Source organism: Fringilla coelebs, assembly GCF_963513975.1.
Source record: "Fringilla coelebs genome assembly, chromosome: 6".
Lineage (NCBI taxonomy): Eukaryota > Metazoa > Chordata > Aves > Passeriformes > Fringillidae > Fringilla > Fringilla coelebs.
The window spans coordinates 37,568,806-37,588,818 of record NC_140034.1 but is presented as its reverse complement, the minus strand read 5'-3'; the positions used below and the strand labels follow the sequence as shown (position 1 = coordinate 37,588,818).

Below are 20,013 nucleotides of genomic sequence, written 5' to 3'. Positions count from 1 at the left end.
TTTTCTTTTTACATTACTTTCCAGGCTATTTCTACAGAGTCTGAAAAATGGAAACAATAACATTATATTAATTCATAAAATTCAGGAACTGAAGATGATTATGTCCCCAACCTAAGACTGCCTGTGCTGACAGACTCCTGCACTTCCAAGAAGCCCAAATGACATTAGCAAGGTTCTGCACTGCTGCTGAGGATCATTTGCATGACATTCAGAACAAAACTGTAAGCTCCAGGTAAAACCAAGGTCTTAGCTGAGCACTCAGTACTTTAAAGAAAATAATTACATTCTGATTATTTTCATTTTAGATAGAAATTCTCAGCCTGGCAGTAACAAACAGACCCCATTGGGGGCAGATAACTCTTTCTTTTCTTCATATGTTTCTTAGACAAAGCCCAAGTATGGAAAAGGCTTTGGTTACATAGGGTAGACTGTTGTTCTTGATTATTTAAGAGAGAAAAATACTAAATGCTAAAATAATCTAGGTAAAGACTTTTTTTAATCCTTGTGGTTGGATTCAGCACAAGTCCAGTTGTTTTTGGTTTTTTTCCCATATAAAGATCATACAAAGCAAAGCTCAAAAGCAGAGAGGATCGCTAGAATTATTTCTGTAATTTTGAGTTACTAATCTTTCTTCTAAATCCTATCCTATCCCCCATTTTGGTCAGGATGTGTTTGGTTATTCCAAACCTGTCTGTGTTGCAGCATACCATGAAAGCAGTTCCTGAGCTGCAAGGAGCCCACTGCCAGTACTCCAACCTCCTGTGCTCCACAGTTTGAATACACCAGAGTGATTTTGAAAGGTCTTTCTATTCGTCCGATCTGGGCCACCAGGTGTTTCCATTTCATCCTAGAGAACAATAGAATGTTATCAGACATACACACAGCACATCGGATTCCATGGAGTCTCCAGCATAAAGATTCTGCACCATACCAAAGAGAAGTAATAGTATCCATGTGGGAAATGCATCAATCAATGCAAATAGCAAGATAACAAATGGGTGTTAATATAAAATAAGTGATGTTCAGCCTAGCAAGCTCATGTAAGGTTATCTTTGCTACAGAGCCTATTGCTAATGATGAAGAGATCCAACCATTCCCAACGATTCTTAAATGGATCTTAAATTATCACCAATTTTCGACACACAACCCCAATATGTGCTTTCTACACACATGGTTGTGTTCTGTTTGCTCTTGAAAGTACAGATCAACCAAGCATCTGCACAAGACTCTGGATCTCCCCAAGCCAACACTGACATTGTGTGTTCTGGAAGTAAATGTCTGACCCTGAATGTTTCTTGGTTGTGTCAAGAATGAAAACCTTTATCTGTGTGTTGTCTGTCTGATTTTTCACCTTAGCAAACTGCAGTGCACTCACAAAGCAAGGGATCGAAGTGCTGTTCCAGGAAATGCAGATTACTTGTGCCATTTACATTTCACTACAGAGCAAATGCCATAACCTGCTAATCTAGACTTCAAAGGTTTCGCAGTTGTGCAGCACTTGTGGCAGTTTGGAGAGAAACAAATTATGCCCTATACCCTATTTTTAAAGATGGTTGTCAGACATCAAAAGCTTGAGAGAGATACCAAAAGGGAATTTTTGAAGTACTTCACTCAAATTAAGTCTGATGGAAGTCAGGGTATCCAGGTATGATTTAAAAACTACAGCAGAAGTCTTAAAAATATTTTAACTTTATTTTTGTTTCCAAATCTGTTCCTGTATCTGCCTGTTAGCAAGACAGCAAAGCACAGTTAAATATACGTGTTATTATTTTGTAAATAGATTGGAGCAAGGCTGGTGAGAAAGGAATCCTTGCTCTAAGCTCTTTTCTGAAAATAGTATCAGAAAGAGATAATTTTACCCACATTCTACACACTGCTGATGTTACTGGGGCCACTTTGGACAAGTGACCTAAGTGGTCGCCAATGGAGTAATAAGAAGGCCAGGCCACAGTGTTAAGACATGTTGATCAGCTCTGCTCTTAGGATTATTTTTTTCATTTAGGAAAAAATTTTCATTCAGCTGCCTTGAAGTGGTGATGTAGCCTTTGTCCTGCACCAGAAACACCTTAAAAGGCACCACCCAGATTACAAACACATCTCTTCTGGACTCAATATAAAAATCACAGAACTGTATTTTCTACTTACAAAAAATCCAGGGGCAACTTTAATTTTTTATCACCCTCTCTTACATTCTTCCCTCCATAACTGTATAACTTTGTCTGGATAATTTTTTACTATCTCTTCTATGGCACCCACCCACCTCTCACTTTCACAATTGTATACATACATAAATACCCACAGATACTCCTGAACTCATATGAAACTGAGCTCTTCTTACATGAAGATGATCCTATTTCCTCTATTTCCTGTCCCTTCATAAAATATTCAATAGCTCATTATAATTTAATTCATTGTCAGAAAGGTACAGCCCTGAATTGCAACAGCACAATCTCTACTTCCCAACATGGGCGAACAACTGCTTTGCTTTCAATTTGTATTACAGTGCAGCTTCAGGAATGTCCAGCACCTATAAATATATCTCATAAATATTCTTATAAATATATCCCCCTGCCACACAGTGGGACAACTTCCAAGACCATCCAACCCTGACCCAGAACTGAGTCACTTCTGCTACATGACAAAGCTTTGTTCATCACTCCATTGCATCCTGTTGACCACAAGAATGAATGAGCCATAATCAAATTGGTGCAATGAGTCAATAAGGGTAAGGACAATCTTTAAATCTTTCGAATTTAGCTATTAGGCATAGTTCTAGTACCTCTACCAAATTACAGCCCACACTCCAGCTGAGAGATCACAGTATTGCCAGAGTTAACACAACACTGAGTGCAGAACCTGTGGCACACAGCCTCTGATTCACAGCCAGTGGTACATTTAGCTGGAGCAACTGAGGAGCCCCACAGCTGAAAAAAATGCTGCACCTTAATCCTGTGTGCTTTATGAGCCAGACCCTCTGGAACTTGCTGTTTATAGACTGGTACATCAAAATAAAACGAGTCATCTAAGACAATAAACCAAGCTCTGAAATGCCATGACTTAGGAAGACAGATTGTCCATTCTGCCATCTCTGCTGGGAGAGCTGTGGTATCTGGTGGAAGAACAAGGCCACCATCTTAAGCCAGTACTTCTGTGGATTGGCAGCTCTTCTGAGCCATGGGACTAAGTTCCAATGAAACATCTCAGTTCTGCACTGAAATATCTCTGCTACTGAAATTTTCTCCATTTATAACATGGTAAAAAAAGCTGTGTAGCATCCAAAGGCTGCAAAAATGACAAGTGGCTTTGCATTACATAGAGTGCTTTTGTGTATAAAGTCTCTTCATCATCAAGGTATTCCCCTTCAGAGCAAGCCTCCCCCTCTAGATCCAACTGCAGCAAGAATTTAAATGCTGTGAATAATTACACCTCCTTTGCTTGGTCCCACCACTGAAACAGAGCTTGTCAGAGCCAATGTAATTTTCTTAATGGAATCAGGAACGAAGCCCAGTGTTGATCCAGCTGAAGATGGATCATTGCAGCAGGCTTCCAGATAAACCAAGCTTGGCAGTAACTTTACTATTGATTTTATGTCAGACCAGATCTTAAGTATCGAGGCAATATTACGGTTCTTCTAAAAAGAGATGTTAAAATTAATCGGTATGCACGGAAGAACTATTAGGGTCTGACGAAATTTGGAGAAATTTGCATGGATAGAAAGTTTGGTGTTGCAAGCTATCTAATGCTTAAGGCAAGAAAACTCAAGATTCACCCTGAAAACTTTTAATTCCAAATCTTCTTTTGTAGGGTTCACTTTGGGTTTTCATTAGCCTCTCAATCTTCTCTGCTGAAGAGATGTTTTCCACCCTCTTCTTACCAATCCTTTCTATGATGTGATTTTTTTATATCCAACAAAGGTAACTGATGATTAATTTTAGGAAATATTTCATGTAAATAACAACCATTTCTTCATTAGGAATGAAAAATGCAATAAAGCAGAACATGAAAGCTGAAATATTTTCTAAATTAGGGGGTCCTGCTGCATGGATTTTTGCACAAAGCTGTGTATGCTAGATGCTTCTAGATTCAATCAGTGAACATAAAGATTAGAAGTTGTACTTTACTTTTATACACACAGGAAACTGTTGTCTGCAAGTCCTCACATGCATCCAGTGCTACCCACTGGACTTAAAAGGAAATTGAGAAGGCAAAACACATGCCTACCACTCCAGCCTTCACCAAACTCTTAGAGGGTTACTCTTTGACACAATATATTTTTGGGTGCAAGTTCAAGAGAGGCACAAGAGGCACTAACTGAATCATACTCCCAGCTTAGCGTTCAAAATTCATAGTCATGTATAGCAGCTGGACAGCCTCACCCTTTCTAGACACATTTTTTAATCAAAAGGGCTCTGCTCATTGTTGTCAGCACGCATTTAGACATTATCTGAGAACACTTACCAGGCTACTCCCTTGTCATCTGTACAGTAGGAGAAGTTAAATAACTTTTGCGGATAAAAACAACCACATTAGTAGAAGTGTCAAAGATGGTTTTTTCAAGTGTCTCAGAAGATGGTGGAGCATTTTATCACCACCACCCCTCCAAGAAAAAGGGGAAGACACAAAAAACTAAGCAATGAACAGTTTTGTGAGGTTAGCTAGCTGAAATCCCATGTGTGCATATGGCCATGAACTTTTTGTTTTCTGATCTACTGAGACTTTCATGGCCATTCTAGAATGAAAAGAGAACAAAATCAGCTAGGCTTATTGACTACAGAAAGTGAAAATATTATCCCTGCCCCAAATGATGCTTTCTTATTTTCAATGAAGTGTGAGTACTTAGAGTTGAAAGAAACTAGCTTTTTACTGAAACAGTTTTGGCTAAGAACACTGAAATAATTGTGGTCCGCAACAAACACAAGCATGTGAAAACACTCAAAACCACACAGGACTCAAGAATTTTCGACTGTGGCTGATTCTGGGTTTGTGTGGTAAAGATGAAAAGGTGGGATAAGGAAAAATAGTAAAAACATTTAAGAAAAAAAAAAATTAAAAAAAAAATGAAAAACATATTAGATGTGACCTGAATAAGCCCCATAACCATAACCCTGAGGCAGTGAAAACGGTTTTCTGAGTTAAGTGCCAGACAAAGAAGGTTTGGCCTTGCAAGCAAGGCTACAGGCTCCTGATGTTTGAGCTTTACAGACATAATGAGAAATGAAATTTTATCTATTTTTTGTAAATACGTAGAATCTCAAACACCTCACTGCCTCAGCAGTTCTCTTTCTAATGGCAATAACTCAGAACACCCATGATCTTTAGGTGTGGCATTTAAAAATAAGCAATGTGACTGTCACCTTGCCCTACTTGTTCAGAGAACATGGTACCAGAAGTCCATCTGTTTCTTTTTCTTTCATTAAGGCTTATATGTGGGAAAAATAGTCACAGCTTCAATACTACAAATTTAATGCTAAGTCCTACTAGTTGGTGAGGTGAACAGGAAACTTTCTCTTACTGGTGACATATATCTTAGCTTTAGGGAAGTGTGTAGCTGATGGATCCTGAGGGAAAAAACACCATCAGGAGAATATTTCTAAGTCCAGAAAGAGAGTTCACCAAAGTAGTCTGGTGCAGCTGGAGTTTATGATGAAGTATAGCTTGGACATGGAATTGAGAGGTGACTGAAGCAGGATTTCCTGGTGTGTCTGATTATCTGAAAAAAGTGCCACCTAAACTTTTTTCTGTCCAAGTTTCTACTCTGATCTGAAGGCAAACTCTTGGTAGTAATTTTCACTGGTTACACTAGGTACAACACATAGGCATCTGTCTCAAGGTCATCTGCTCATTGTCCCCACCGTGTTCTGGTCTAAATTGTGCAGCAGTGCTTGGTTAAGACAGAAAACCTTGTAGAACTCGTACTTCCTGTAGAAAGTCCCCGTAAAGTGGGAACCCAACAGGGTAATCTCTCCTTAACAACCCATGTTCTTAAAATCATAATCATGGAGAGAATGCTCATTTCAGGGTACCTGCCTAGCAAGAGGCAGGTCAATCACTGTGTTAGAAATAAATTCTGTTTTGCCTGCATGGTCAGGTTTTTTTAATTGTACAAAGATTTTAAAGTTCTCCTGTAATGAGGGAGGAAAGGAAGGGTATTTGATAGTTCCTAACTTTGTTTTATCTCTTTTCTATCCTCCTTTCTATCTTGATCTCAAACAGGACTTGGTCTCCTCTCCTGTTTAAAATCTTAAGAGTAAATTCTCTGAGCTTACCAGTGCTTCATTTCATTCAGTAAGTAAAAGTGAAACCGCTGTCTGTGCCAACTTCCAATAAAGCTAACTTCATTCTAATAAATCTAAATGCCATCACTTTTAGAGAGATGATAATCTTGACTTCACATAGAATTGCTTTTCAGTGCTCAAATAAGCTGCTAAACAACTTCTATGATCCGTTCAGTGACTACCAGCAAAGCCTGGCCTGACCAGAAAGGTGTAGTGAAAGGGTATTATATGAGTTTACGTTGTGGAATGGAGCTGCAGCTACAGAGGCCTGTCAAATATTCAAAAAGCAGCAAGAGCAGCTTTGAGTAGGTAAAAAAAGGATATTAGAAATTAATCCCAGAAAATGCAACAGATTCCCAGTTAAATTGGAAAGAAGATAGGGAAGGAATAGCCAGGAAGGAACTGAGCAACAGCTGAAAATGAGAGCGAGAGGGAGAGAGAGATCTGGGAAAAAAAAAAAGTTTTCTTAGTCAAACTCTGCTATCTTTGGCTGACAGGGACTCTTAACTACAGATCTCCATAGCAGCCTGGGGAGTGCCAAAGAATTCAAAGAAAACAAGAACTGGGATCTATTGCTTAAGTTCTCCCTGGGAGTCAGTCAGGTGATGGAAATAAAAAACTCTGTTATGTGTCTGACCCAGGTTCTTACAAGTTGGACTGCAGCAAAGGAAAAACAAGCACATGGAAAATGGAAAAATTAGACGACATGTGGACTTTTCTCTTTCTTTTCCTGTTGTGATTTGTTCCCTTTACCTTTTTTCTCTTCCTTACTGCATTCTGCTACACACAGGAATAAAGAAGTAAAGCATTGGCAGGATCAAAGAGAATACAAGACAAGATCTGGGGTTGTTACACTTTCTTTTGTTTTCCTCCACCTCTTCTTACCTCAGTTTTTTCCCTCTCTAAACTCTACAATTGGAGCAGAAGTGGATACTCCTGAACCTACTAGAAGGGAGGAATAAAAGAGGTAAATTAACCCCACCTCAAAATGAGAACTGGGACCCTTGTAGCATTGATAGGACCCACTGAATGCATAGAGATATCAGTAATGTTACCAAGGCAGTTTTTGGACTGAATGCATTTTACAGCTGCAGTCCTAGAATCAGTGAAAAAAATTAATCATTCTTCACCCTTCCAAATGTGACGGAAGCAGAGTAAGATCTAAGCTAATGTGTTCTTTGCAAAGGGGACACACAAAACCTGTGTCTATTACAAGCATCCTGTCAGGAGGCTGTGTGCTTCACTCCTGAAAGTCATACCTTTATTTTCTACTGTAATAGCAGCAATGATCTCAAGAAGGCAAAAGACACTGATAAACAGCAGCCTGTAGGAACTCCACTCTACCTTGCAATTCAAAGGGTCAACAGTTGAAAATTGATTATCTTACCTGGCATTCCCCTCATGGCCAGCTCTCAGGGAAGTGACTGTATTTTTGTTTGTCTCTGTATATTTGATTTCAACTGTGAATCTCTGGAGAAGAGGAACAGCATCCTGTGAAAATATGGCCAGCTCCAGCAAGCAAGAATCCAAGCTCCCAGGCAGGAGGGGGCTTTGCAGGCTGAACTCACATCTATCTGGGACTCTACTGGTGTTCAGGAGGAAAATGTCCCCTGTGAAGAAAAAAAAAAACACAACAAAACAAGAGACACACAGCATGGATGGAAGAGACATAATAAGAGGAAAATGAAGAAGGAGTTTGAAGAAAGGAGTAAGGAGAATAAAGGAAGAACTATGCACAAAAAAAAAAAAAAAGAGAAAGAACAAACTAAAAATTAAGGGTTTAAGTAAAGAAATGATAGAAGAAATGAGAAGAGAAGAAGCCAAAAAAAGCATGAAGACATGTCCAACAGAACAAAAGCCAAAGACTTTGCCAGTCAGACAGCAGACAAATGAAGCCAGCTCTGGCTTGTATAGGATTGAATTTCCAAAGAAAAATGCAGTCCCTGTAGTAAAAACAGCTTATCCCAAAATAGGGAGATCAAAAATGAGTATGTATAGGGGCTGGCTCTTTAGAGGGTACATCCCTACACAACCGAGGCAGCACACATGCATTACATGGGCATTTTTACTGACTCTTGAGCACTGACTGTGCCTTTGGGAGCCCTGCACCAGAACCAGCACATGGTGGCACTTTTAGTGACATGGGCCTGAGGCCTCAGCCTGCTGACTCCTGCTGCAGCCAGGGCTGGGAGAAAACAGGCGTCCATTTGAGGGGAACTATAGCTCTGCCTACCTTCAACATCTCCATGCGAGGAACTGTTTTCCAGAAGCATCTGCTGCCTCTCCTGCGATGCCAGGACACCAATGGAAGATAACACCCAGTCTGGCTTTCCAAAACTGTCTGTGGACGTCACCCATGAACAGCTTGAGCCGATGACACAAGAGATTTCTGTTGCAAGAAAGCAAAGCTTTCAGTAAGGCCTATCCCAGCTCAAGGGGCACATGAGTGACTGAATGTACAATGTATGGGGGCTATGTCTCCCAAGAAATAGAAGAATTGAAGAGAAAAAAGAAATTTTGTCCTGGGCTACAGCAGCAGAATCTCTCCTGGAGCAGATCAAGGAATATCAAGGAATTAAAAAAGAACCTGGAAATTCTTGGCAAAATGTAAGTCATTCCTCCCACTGGTATCAACAATGAATTTATATCAGCTGAAGGTCTAGACCACAAGCACTCAAAGTCCCAAATAAGAATAATGCCAATAATATCAACAAGGATATTGAAACTATATGGATTTAGCATTTTGACAGAAAGAAAGAACTGATATTCTAAAGGCAACCCTCTGTTAGCAATAGAAAGAGCATGGCAGGGTCTCAAGCAAAACAGATGAGCAATGCAAGCTTTTCATAATTTTTTATTTTTGTCTTTTTTAAACAGTTTTACTTTCCCCTAGCAGGATAGATAAGAATACCTTCTTAACAAACTCCAGAGTTTGCTTGTAGTACTAAAAACACTAGATCATCTTGGCCAGAATTTTTCATAATCAGCATATTATAAACCAGACAAGAAGTAATTCACTGTTCTCTCATCAATCTAATATAAACTCCCTGAAGGGATGTTAGCTGCACAAAGCTCTCCCACACAGAGTGGAGCTGAATAGAGCTGATATTAATTTGCATGATATTTTATTTTCAGTAGTAATAATAATATTACAATAATAACTGGAGTGTCCCCAGGCCAAGTAAGAAATATTAAGAGACTAAACAGTCATATTTAGGAACCTGATGTTTGAAGGGTATTCAAACCTTGCAAACAGGAATGACACAAAGATATCCCTTTTGCAGTCCTATTCCTGTGGAGGAGAACAGGCAGTTAGGAAGGACAGGACTAAGGTCAGGGATATAACAAGGAAGTTTGGCTGCACGGGTATGGGAAAAAATAATGCATAAGAGGCTCCAGAAGATTGCTTATATTTCAACTAAAATTTAGGACAAAGGAGAAAAGGAAACATCTTTTGAATGTGACAACAAAAGCAGACTAGCTTTCTCCTAATTATTGAAGTTAATTCTAACTTCATTTTTATAAAACAACATCCAGTGAGCAGGGGAAAAACAAACACAGATGTTACGGAGTTGCACATAACTTTGGGTTGGCATAGACTGTGGTCTCCCACCCAAACACTTCTCCTCCCTTTCTTTGGATGCTCCCCAACTCTTTCTGGCCTGCTCATACTGGAGTTTGCTGCCTCTCTCAAACAGACACCTGGGCCAACCATCCAAATACCTTCTTAGCCCAATTCATGAAATGCATACAGCTTAGGAAAGGCCTGGGCAATGTTCACCCCATGATTTTTACATGGAAGACACAAGCAGATGAACTGGCAAACTGTGTATGTGTGTGTATATGCAATACTAGATACCAGTAGCACACAGGAATGAGGACCCCAGCCACTCTCCTGGCTCTCTTGTATCTAGGGAAAAATGTCTGTGCACAGATCCAGGCTATGGTTTGATGATCCAATAAAAAACTTTGGGGATCTCAATAGCTCAGAAACTCCATAGATGTATAAGACAAAGCAGAGTCCTGACCCAAACCTGCTGTGATGTTTCAAATTTATTGAGGTTTGACAGGTTAACTCAGTACCTACAGACTTATTGTTAGTAGAAATAATATTTGTATTGGAAAATTTTTTTCAGTTGGTGGTAAAGCCCAGAAAGCAATTTCTCTCACAAAAGCGTAACAGTGAAAGAGACCATGAAAGCTCAGGAAAGAAAAATTTCCTTTTTCAAGGGGACAGTTACTTGAAACTATTGTTTATGACAAAATCATGTCATCAAATCTCATCATACCTCAGCTTGCAGTGGCACAGGCTGTACCAATGCACACTCAGTCCTTTGAGCGTGTCCTACATGATAAGGTGGTTCCCAGCTGAGATAGGTGAACACAACTTTTCCCTTGCAAAGCATTTAATTCCCAGCTCTCTGGGCTTTTTAATGCCTGTCTGCCACAACCTGAGGATGAAGAAATCTGAATACCTGCAAGAGTCTGAAACTGATCAGGAAAGTTTTTGACATCCAGTAGAAAAAAGACTTTTCTCTGGGAAGAGATAATATGCATTGCATTGTACTGGATGAACAGTAAGCTGATTTTTAGCACAAATCACAGAGTAAGAGAACTGGGTACACTTGTGGTTACAGTGAAAGAAACACTGAAAACTGAAACCTCTAACCCCACTATGTACCATCTTACAGGTGTCTCATATTCGGCTTTGCTTATGAACTTGGAGAACCTCAAGTACAAGTCAGCAAAAAGGAAGAACATGACAAATTAAAAGAAAAAAAAAGGTATAATAGAGAAATAGATCTGTATTACTACAATCAACAGAGAACATATTTTAAGATATTACAAAAATGCTCCAAAGAAGATTGGATTGAAAAAACCTCATGGACAGTCCAGGATAAGTCAGAAAGGACTTTAAAGAATTAGACACCATCTGGAAGAGGTTACTGTAAGGAACATTCCTCTGGCAAGGCTAGGTCACCTTGCCACCCCCTGGGAGGAATGTGTGGCTTTTCTGACACCTGGAGGCCTTTCTTTATTGCTTAGCATCTTCATTAACAACCTGAACAAAGAGACAGAGTGCACCCTCAGCAAGTTCACAGAGGTTACAAAAGAGAGGAGCAGCTGACACACCACAGGACTGTGCTGCCACGCAGAGCAGCCTCAACAGGCTGGGGATTGGGCTGGCAGCGGCCCCTTGAAGGAAGAGCCAAGTGCTGCACCTCGGGGGTATAACCCTGTGCAGCAGTATGTGCTGGGGGCTTACTGGCTGGAAAGCAGCCAAAGAGAAGGGCTTGGAGAGCAGCAAGCTCTCTGTGAGCAAGAATGCACCTGTGCAACAAAGGCAGCCAACAGTTTTCTGGGCAGCATCAGGAAGAGCATTGCCAGTGGATCAAGAGAGGTGATCCTTCCTGTCTATTCAGCACTGGTGAGACCATAGCTGGAGTTCTGCGCTCAACTCTGGGTTCCTTAATGCAAGAGACATACTGAAAAAGTCCAGCACAGGTCCTGACTGGGGGACTGGAACATCTTGCATAAGAGGAGAGGCTGGCACAGCTGGGATTGTTAAGTCTGTAGAAAAGTACGGTCGGGGGATTTTATCAATGCCTACAAACACTTTGATGACAGGGAATGAAGTAGAAGCTATGCATTCTCAGTAGTGTCCACTGACAGGACAAGAAGCAGTGAACACACATTAAAAAACCTCACAGATCACTTGGTTTTCACAATGCCTTGAAAATAAAGTCCATTTGGAAAAAAACTTCATTCAGTATTTAAAAAAATAAAAATATTCTACTGTAGTGGAAAAGCAGCTCCACTAATTAGCTTTTATTTCAAGAACTCCCAATCCCAAATCTGGTAGATTTCAGTGTGCTGATGGAAATGGCTTTATTTTTCTTTCCTTTTTCTTTCTTTTCCCTTTTCCTGCTGTGTTGGTGATTTATTTTTTTTTTATTGAGGAGTGAGGCAGTAAGTTTCTTCTGTGGAGGGTTGTCTGGGGTTCTTTGTGGTTTGGTTTGCTTGCTATGTTTTGGGTTTGGTGGGGGTTTTTGGTTTTGTTTAATACAGAAATAAGGAATTCCCTTCAGTTTACACTGGCTTTTCTGAATCATTGCTCTAGCTCCAGTCAGAAATACAGCACCATAACTTTCTTGTAAGAGGTGCTTGTAACTGCCAGCACCTATCTTACACCTAGATTCTGAAGGAGAAATAAAGAGGATGTAAGGAAGAGGATTTGTGGTACCTGGTGTAGAAGGCTGATGCAATGAAACCATCCTATTTTTTATCAAGGAGAACTTCTGAGTTGGATTTGGTGAAGAAGAGTTTTCTTCATGTGATCCAGAGCAGAAGACAACAGCTATAACAAAATAAAAAGAGGAAGGGATGTGTTTGATGTTGCTTTAAAAAACTCTGCTCCCATATTATAAAGCATGAGCATGTATATAGCAAAGCCCTGCTACACCATTCTCACCTTTGCTGCAGTACCATCCTGATGTCTCCAGAACAATTCATACCAACAACAGCTCTGTTATTTATTTAACCTGTGCATGTGAAAATACACAAGTCCTGAGCTAACCATGCAGTAGTTTGTACCTAAATAATCCATGGTCTTTTATAGAAGTCATAAACAAGTTGGCAAAAACAAATATATTTGTTGCCAAAAGGTGTTCATAGGCAGCAAGATGCAAAATGAATTGCTTTCAAACCTCAGCCATTTGGGTTATGAGTTCAGCAATATAAAAATGTCAAATCATGTCACAGGGGACAGGAATCTTATTCACATGGCTTGCAGTTGAGACAAGGATGTACAGACATGTAATTTAAAACATTTAAGATATTTTCAGCAGAGATAATTTGAACAATAATTCTATGAAAATTTGCATCAGTATCTATAAAAAGAAAAACCCCTCACACTTTAACATGTTCATATGTTTCACTCACTATTGCATATAAGTTTTCAGCAGCATCTGCTCTGATTTTGAATTGCTGTAACAATTTTAATTTTAGTATATACAACAATGCGTCACACAGTGAGTAAAATGCTGTGAAATGTTTCATAGCATGAAAATCCTGCATCCTTCTATCTTTTACTATGTTACTAAAGACAGTAATTCAAGGAGTTCCAAGAAAGAGCAATTTTAGAACAGAACAGCATTATGCTGCAGCAGACACATGCTGTACTGATGACAGATTTGGGGTCTCCACAGATCAATTGTCAAACACCATATTTTTTTCCTGTTTCCAAATATTTAGTGACATTAAAATAGGAAAAGTTGATTTTGCACTGCATATAAGACATAGGCACTGCCCTGATAAGCAAGGTATCTTCAATAACAGGATGAAATCCTCAAAAATAATGGGAATTTTGTGCACAAAGTTTAGCCAGCCTTATGAAAAATCTATGCTAATAAACAATCATACATTGCAAAAAAATCTATTTCATCATATTAAAAGAAATTCTGCTATGTAAAGGGCTTTTGAGAACTGAAGTCTGCTCCTCCTAATTTATGTTCTGTGTCTTTTGAGATATTACTCAGTTTTCTATCTCCCAATCTTCACTCAGCACTGCTATAGCTTCAGTATTTACTTCTGTCAGGGCTTTCTGTAAAGTCTGTTCCACCCACTCGTCTCCTCACACACGCCAAGCTGCTTGCGTACTTTGGAAATAGCCTGAGTGTCATGGGACCCACAAGCATAGTACAGTCATAGCAGAAGTTCTGCTAGAGACATTTTTCCTGATACAACTAAAACTTAAACAAAATATTTGATGCAGTCACACCCCCACCCCCCTCCCCTAGAAACACCTTTGGGATGTTCCTCTTCTTTTTCGTTAACAAGCACAAGATCCAATGGCATATTACCAGCAAAGGAGCCCTAAGCTGGCTGAATCATGAATTTACTCCCTCAGTGTGGAAAATACCTCCATTGCCATTGGTGGTGGTTGAGACAAATAAGACACAAAACAATGGTAACGCCCTACTCAATTTGGCAAAAAACTGCAAGAGTTCATTCCTATGCATGTAACAACCATATTCACCTGTCCTGGGCAGATGCCACCTGCCTAACTGGACATCTGAGAGGAAGGAAGGGCAGTCATTACAGCCAAGGTCACTGACAAAGTATATTTGGACAGAAGACCCTAGACTCAGTGATAGACAATGCACCCACAGAAATAGGTCCCCATTAATTCATTTCATCAGAGCAAAGAATTTCCGGCTATGGCTGAGCAGAAGAAGACTCACAGTAGCATCTTAGCAGCCTCTAGTCCAGCTTATGCTCTTACTTTATCTCCCAATTATTTTTTTCTCATTTTTTCAACTTATTCAATTGAATTGAAAAATCTAGCACACATAGTCACTAAGATGCTTCTGATAATCCCACATCATGTCCTCTCACACATATTTGCACATAATTTTTGTACTATGTAAATTTCAGCATGAAAAAAATAATAGACTATTACTTTTCACCTCCGTGATTTCTTTATCTTGATCAGCAAAAGTCAATTGTTTAAGTGAAAAGAAATATGAGAGGGAGAGGAAGGAGATTCATGATTTTAAGCTAAGTCTGTAATTAAGGAACATAAAGTGATTGGGAAGAAACAGTGTAACATATTCAACTGCCACAGGAAAAAGATGGGATCTTTTAACAGCACAGCACCAATCCATCTCTTTTTCAGTAAAATAAGAAACCTCCAGAGCTGAGAAGGTAATTCCATTTCTTTCACTATCTTACAGAAAAAAAAAAGCAGTAAGATACCTGCAGGGGTGATTTTTCTCCTGCATCCTGCTATTACCTTGCAGAAGAGAAGAAAATTACAGAAAATACTTACAGAACTCCTGATGGGAAATCAATTCTAGATCAACCAAGGCATCTTTCTGACAAAACAGGAATTTCCTTTAGAGCACTTCCTAGTTGTATTCTCCATCTAACTCAAAATAGCCACTCAGTGTTTCTCACTGTTTCTCTGAGAAGATAAACTAATATATAGACTAATAGCTCTGTCAGGAAGTCACACTAAGCCTGAAGAAGACTCTTTGTTTGCTACATATTCAAGTATTTTTCAATGATCCTAAAACTTCCACTTTCAGCTCAATAAATAGTCTCTCTTGTTCATAAACATTTACAGCCTTAAGTTATTAACCTTGCTCTTTGACAATATCACTGGGATCTCCTACTGCTTGCTATTAATCTCCTTATTCTTTGCTCATTAGTTGGCTCAACCCCAAGTCCCTTGCTTACTTCATCACTCTTGTTGTACTCTGTCTGGACAGATTGCAGGTAATGGTCAAAAGGGAGCAACACAACAAAATACAATATTCCCAAGGCTTACAAGGTGCTACTTCAGGATTTTCTAGAGCCCTCTCCAGTTTTTCAGGCAGAAAGGCAGACATCAGTGCACGCTAATGCCATGCTATCCAGAATGGCCATTCTCTCTCTCCTGAGATCTCCCTGTTAATCCATGCACCAATCTCATCAGACATTTTGGCCAAAATAAATTATTGCAGTCGATTGTCTACCATAACATCAAGTGTCTCTGTGACATATTTCCTTCTAGGACATGTATTCCCACCCTTCACTGTACTTCCTTTTGAGATGCCTCATTCCATGGGTGAGTTCCATTGAACTCTGCCTTTTTTTTTCTACCTTGACCTGCAAGTTATCAGCAGATCATCAGTACAGTTTTAATGTTGTCTTCTTACTTATTCCTAAATTTCTAAATAGAACATAATCCAGAACTTACATTTACAGGAAACTTATAGGTAAAGTTAATTGACAATAATTCTGGTTGATATTTGTGTTTCAAACTAAAATGTGATGCAGCAATTTGCACCGGGCACTCACTTAAGTACACATGTGGAGTTATCAATTTAAGAATGTGACTGAAGGTAGAATGTCCTACAGGACTTTTGTTACACTGGTAAACTCTTTTGACTAACTGATGCTGCAACAAGATTTCTTTTCAAATGAGCCTTTTAGATTGACAAATAAATATAAACCCTTTTCTAGCTCTTTGATCCTATATATAATATTCTGGTATTTTTACTCAGACTGATGTTAAGGGAACAATCTTTGTATTACCAAGCAGTCCTACTTTGCAGGAGTAGAGCAGATGTAATTAAGTATTGCCATCCAGTTTATTCCATTTATCCTTTTAAAATACTACTGCAGCATTACCTTTCTTCCAGTTCTGCAGAATTTCCTCAGCATCCTGATACACTTACTGAAAATATCAGCACATGGATGTGTTTCCAAGATGCTTAACTAGTTCTTTCAAAATTCTTGAACAACAAGCTGTCTCAACCAGTTGTTTTACAAAGTAGGCATTTTAATAACAGGTTTTTTCACAATATTTTTGGTTGTTCAGAAAGCCACTGCATAACTTCTATGTGACAGTGAAAAATCAATTGTTTTATTTTATCCTAGAATACGAATATTTACTGACTAATTTTTCTTTTTGTCTCTCTTATTGAGAAACTTACCACGCACATTTATGACAGATTCATATAATTGCTGAAATATTTTTGCTACTAATGCACTTGGGAAATTTCCTTAGACTGCCTGCTGATTTCTTCTTAATTTCTTTTGCTTTTTTCATCTATAGCTAAACTTTCAACTTTTCAACTTCCTTTTAGTGCAAGCAATGTAGTATTTTCCTTATTTTTATGACAGCATAGCCTTCCCTGTCAGCTATAGGCTTGTAGCTTTCTAGCTGTTTAAACAAGCAACTCAATTATTATCTGAATCTTTCTGTCCACAAACTTTCTTCCAACTGAGTTCCTTTGGCACTGTTTTAAATTCTGACAGATTTACCTCTTCTGGAACTTTCAAGATATACCACTTTCAGATGTAATTTAGGCATAGAAGTCCCTTTATTTGAATATCTCAGCTGAAGACATACCAGACTTAAGATTTTTATTCTATTTCCAAGAAAGTGTACTCAAGCCACAACCACTTCCACTTGCTGAACATCTGATTTTGGTTCTGAATTCAATTCTTATCTCAATTCTTTATCTGCTGAGAATGGAGGCAAGATATTGTCCTAACAAGTGACAGAGGAATTTTCATTCTGATACTGTCATCTATTCAATATCTGCAAATCTGCTCCCATGCTAGCAGAATGAAACCACCAATATGCCACTTTTGTTGACAGCTTCACACACACATACATACACAAGGAAAAAAAGACTTTTTTCCCTCCCCTTACACAAAACAGGCTAGTCATTATCTCATCCAGATCTTTAGTTGGGTTTGACAGTGTATAGCAATCATCAGCAATCCCACTGACATTTATTTTAGGTATTAATTGACTTTCAAGATAATTTTTTTCAATGGTTGGGGAAAGAGGCAATGTCATTTTAGACATACAACACTGTTCCAAACTTACTTCTGTCCTTCGAATTGCAGGAATTCTTCCTCCTAGTCTGAGAAATTCCAGTTTATCATCACTGTAGGTTTAGAAGTTATTAATTGCATTTCACTCCTACTTGCTTACTAGCCAGCCTCATCACATTGGTCACAGGCAGTTGGAGAGCTCCTCTTTTAGTCCTTGGGGCCTTGTTTAATTTTATTCTCAATACCTTGCCTCTCTGCTAAGCAAGTGTTTTTACTTCTTGCTTTTCTATCATTTCCCTTGGGTGCTAATTTAACACCATGTGAAGAAGTCGCTCCTAACAAGTCTGGAAGTTTGCTTCCTCTCCAGTGAGCTGGAGGCCAGTCGAACTGCACAGTCTCTTCTCACTGAAGAATATAGACTTGCATTTCATTGACCTGAGTCTTATTCAACTTATCTGACTAGAAGAATACTTAAAGACCTTTATTTGTTTGGTCTGTTTTTAACTCTCTTCCTGCTTTATATGCAGAACGTGAATGGCATCTAAGAACATACATTGTCCATGTTAGCTATATTCTGCGAAACTAAACCCAGTCACTTATGTTATGGACTGCACTTGGTAGCTGTCTTGGTAGATATTTTCTTCAGAGAATTTTCTCAGATGTTGCAATCCCAAGAGACAGAACGCCATCTCCTTTCCCACTGGCTGACTGCTGCCTAGAATCTTCCTTGAGGGGTGGTAAGTGAATCAATCCAAAGGGATTTTCACAACCAGTAAGTCCCTATTATAATTTTCACTTGGATTGCCAAAGACTATCTGCAGTTTCCATGACATACTGAATGACTAGACATTTATGGTTGTACAAAATTCCTATAGTCCCCTCTCCTGCTGCTCACAGCAAGCTGCTTCCTGGCTGCCCCTGGATACACAAAATGCTGCTTTGTCTCACATTTCCTCACTTTCTTTATTTGGTCACTCAGTGGTCAGTTCCTTCCCTGGATAGTGGTGTTTCCTGAATCATTTTGTGTAACCACTCTTTATTTTCCCCAACGCTTTGTAGAGTGCATCCTCATCCCTTCATGCATCAAATCCTTGTTTCTAACAAAAGCACTGTGTCTCCCTTCAAAAACAAAGACTTGTGAAGTTCTAGCACTAAGTACAATACATTGCAGGTTTCCACACCTGTGCTACAGCTACCAGACAGAACCCACACAGAAAAAGTTTTGCCCGTGCCATCTGTATTTTTCTCACAAACCTCACCTATTGAATAGGACGCAAGGTGAAATTCCTGAGTCCTCCTCTAGACACTTCCCTAATTTGGCATATTGCCCTTGAATAGCAACTTGCTAATTATGATTTCTTACTCAGTTTTCAGTGTATATCTACACCTCCTGAAATAGATCTGAATTACTATTTTAATTACTATTGAGAAATAGGATGCCAAAATCACTTCTTGAAATCTAAAAATACGGCATCTACTTCATCCTACTGGTTATGACTTGTACACATGCACATACTTATGTGTGCACATATTGCCACAATAACTTGGAAAGATTCCCTTTTTTATATCTAAGCTGCTCAATACTCATCTGTCTATTTTTATAACACTAACTGTTCATTACTCATTATCACTACAGATAATGAGGGCTGGGTTTTGCCCTGTGTCTCACCTCTTTTTAGGCTGCCTAGAGTCAATCATGTGCCACACAACAGCACAAAGGCTTTCCAAGGACATTTGAGATGTAGTGTTTGGAAGAACTCCATTCTGCTCCATTTAATTTCTCTCCTCTGTTCAGGCTGGGGTGAGTGGTAGAAGAGGCACCTACTGCCCTCCTGCTACGTGTGTACACACTTGATCCTGACAGCTATCGCAGGTTGTATCAATGTCAGTTCTGAAAAAGAGGGTTTTGTCCATATGACCTACAGCTTCACTGTCAATCAATTCTGTTCTTGGTAGGATTCCATTGCCACGACTACAAACTTGCATCTGAAAGTTGGACATTGCTGGGATGACATCATGTAAAAGGCACATCTGTATCAGAGACAGCAGAATTCCACATCCTGAACTCTTAATCTGGTACCTTTTCCTCCATTCCTCCTCCACACACATTAATGGGAAAAAAATTAATTTAAGAGATGCATAACTGTGCTTTCCCTGAAAGGAATATGGATCTTCTTGGGTTCTTGAAAACTGACCAAAAACAAAAGAGGGAAAAAGAAGAAAAGTAAAAAGAAAATAATCAAAAGTGTTAAATTCTTTGATTGAAGTGTGAAATTCTTGATAAAAGTATGAAATTCTTTGATTCTTCAAGAACTTTCTTTTCCAAACCTCAAAATGCTTTTTCATTTTTCTGCAATAAAAATGCTATCCATTCTTAAGGAAAATTTTCCTTTCTCACTGGTTA

The 20,013-nt window shown here is 39.0% G+C and overlaps 1 protein-coding gene across 1 annotated transcript in view; it reads right to left on the bottom strand.

The window, feature by feature from the left end:
• The window catches only part of LTK (leukocyte receptor tyrosine kinase), a gene marked incomplete at both ends in the record, with an annotated part of 88,776 nt that overhangs the window by 36,965 nt on the left and 31,798 nt on the right, over positions 1-20,013 (bottom strand). Inside the window, 4 exons of the mRNA XM_084207844.1 lie at positions 708-847; positions 7,663-7,885; positions 8,509-8,664; positions 12,520-12,633. Of these exons, the coding sequence (XP_084063970.1) occupies positions 708-847; positions 7,663-7,885; positions 8,509-8,664; positions 12,520-12,633 (633 nt within the window). The remainder of the gene's footprint in view (positions 1-707; positions 848-7,662; positions 7,886-8,508; positions 8,665-12,519; positions 12,634-20,013) is intronic.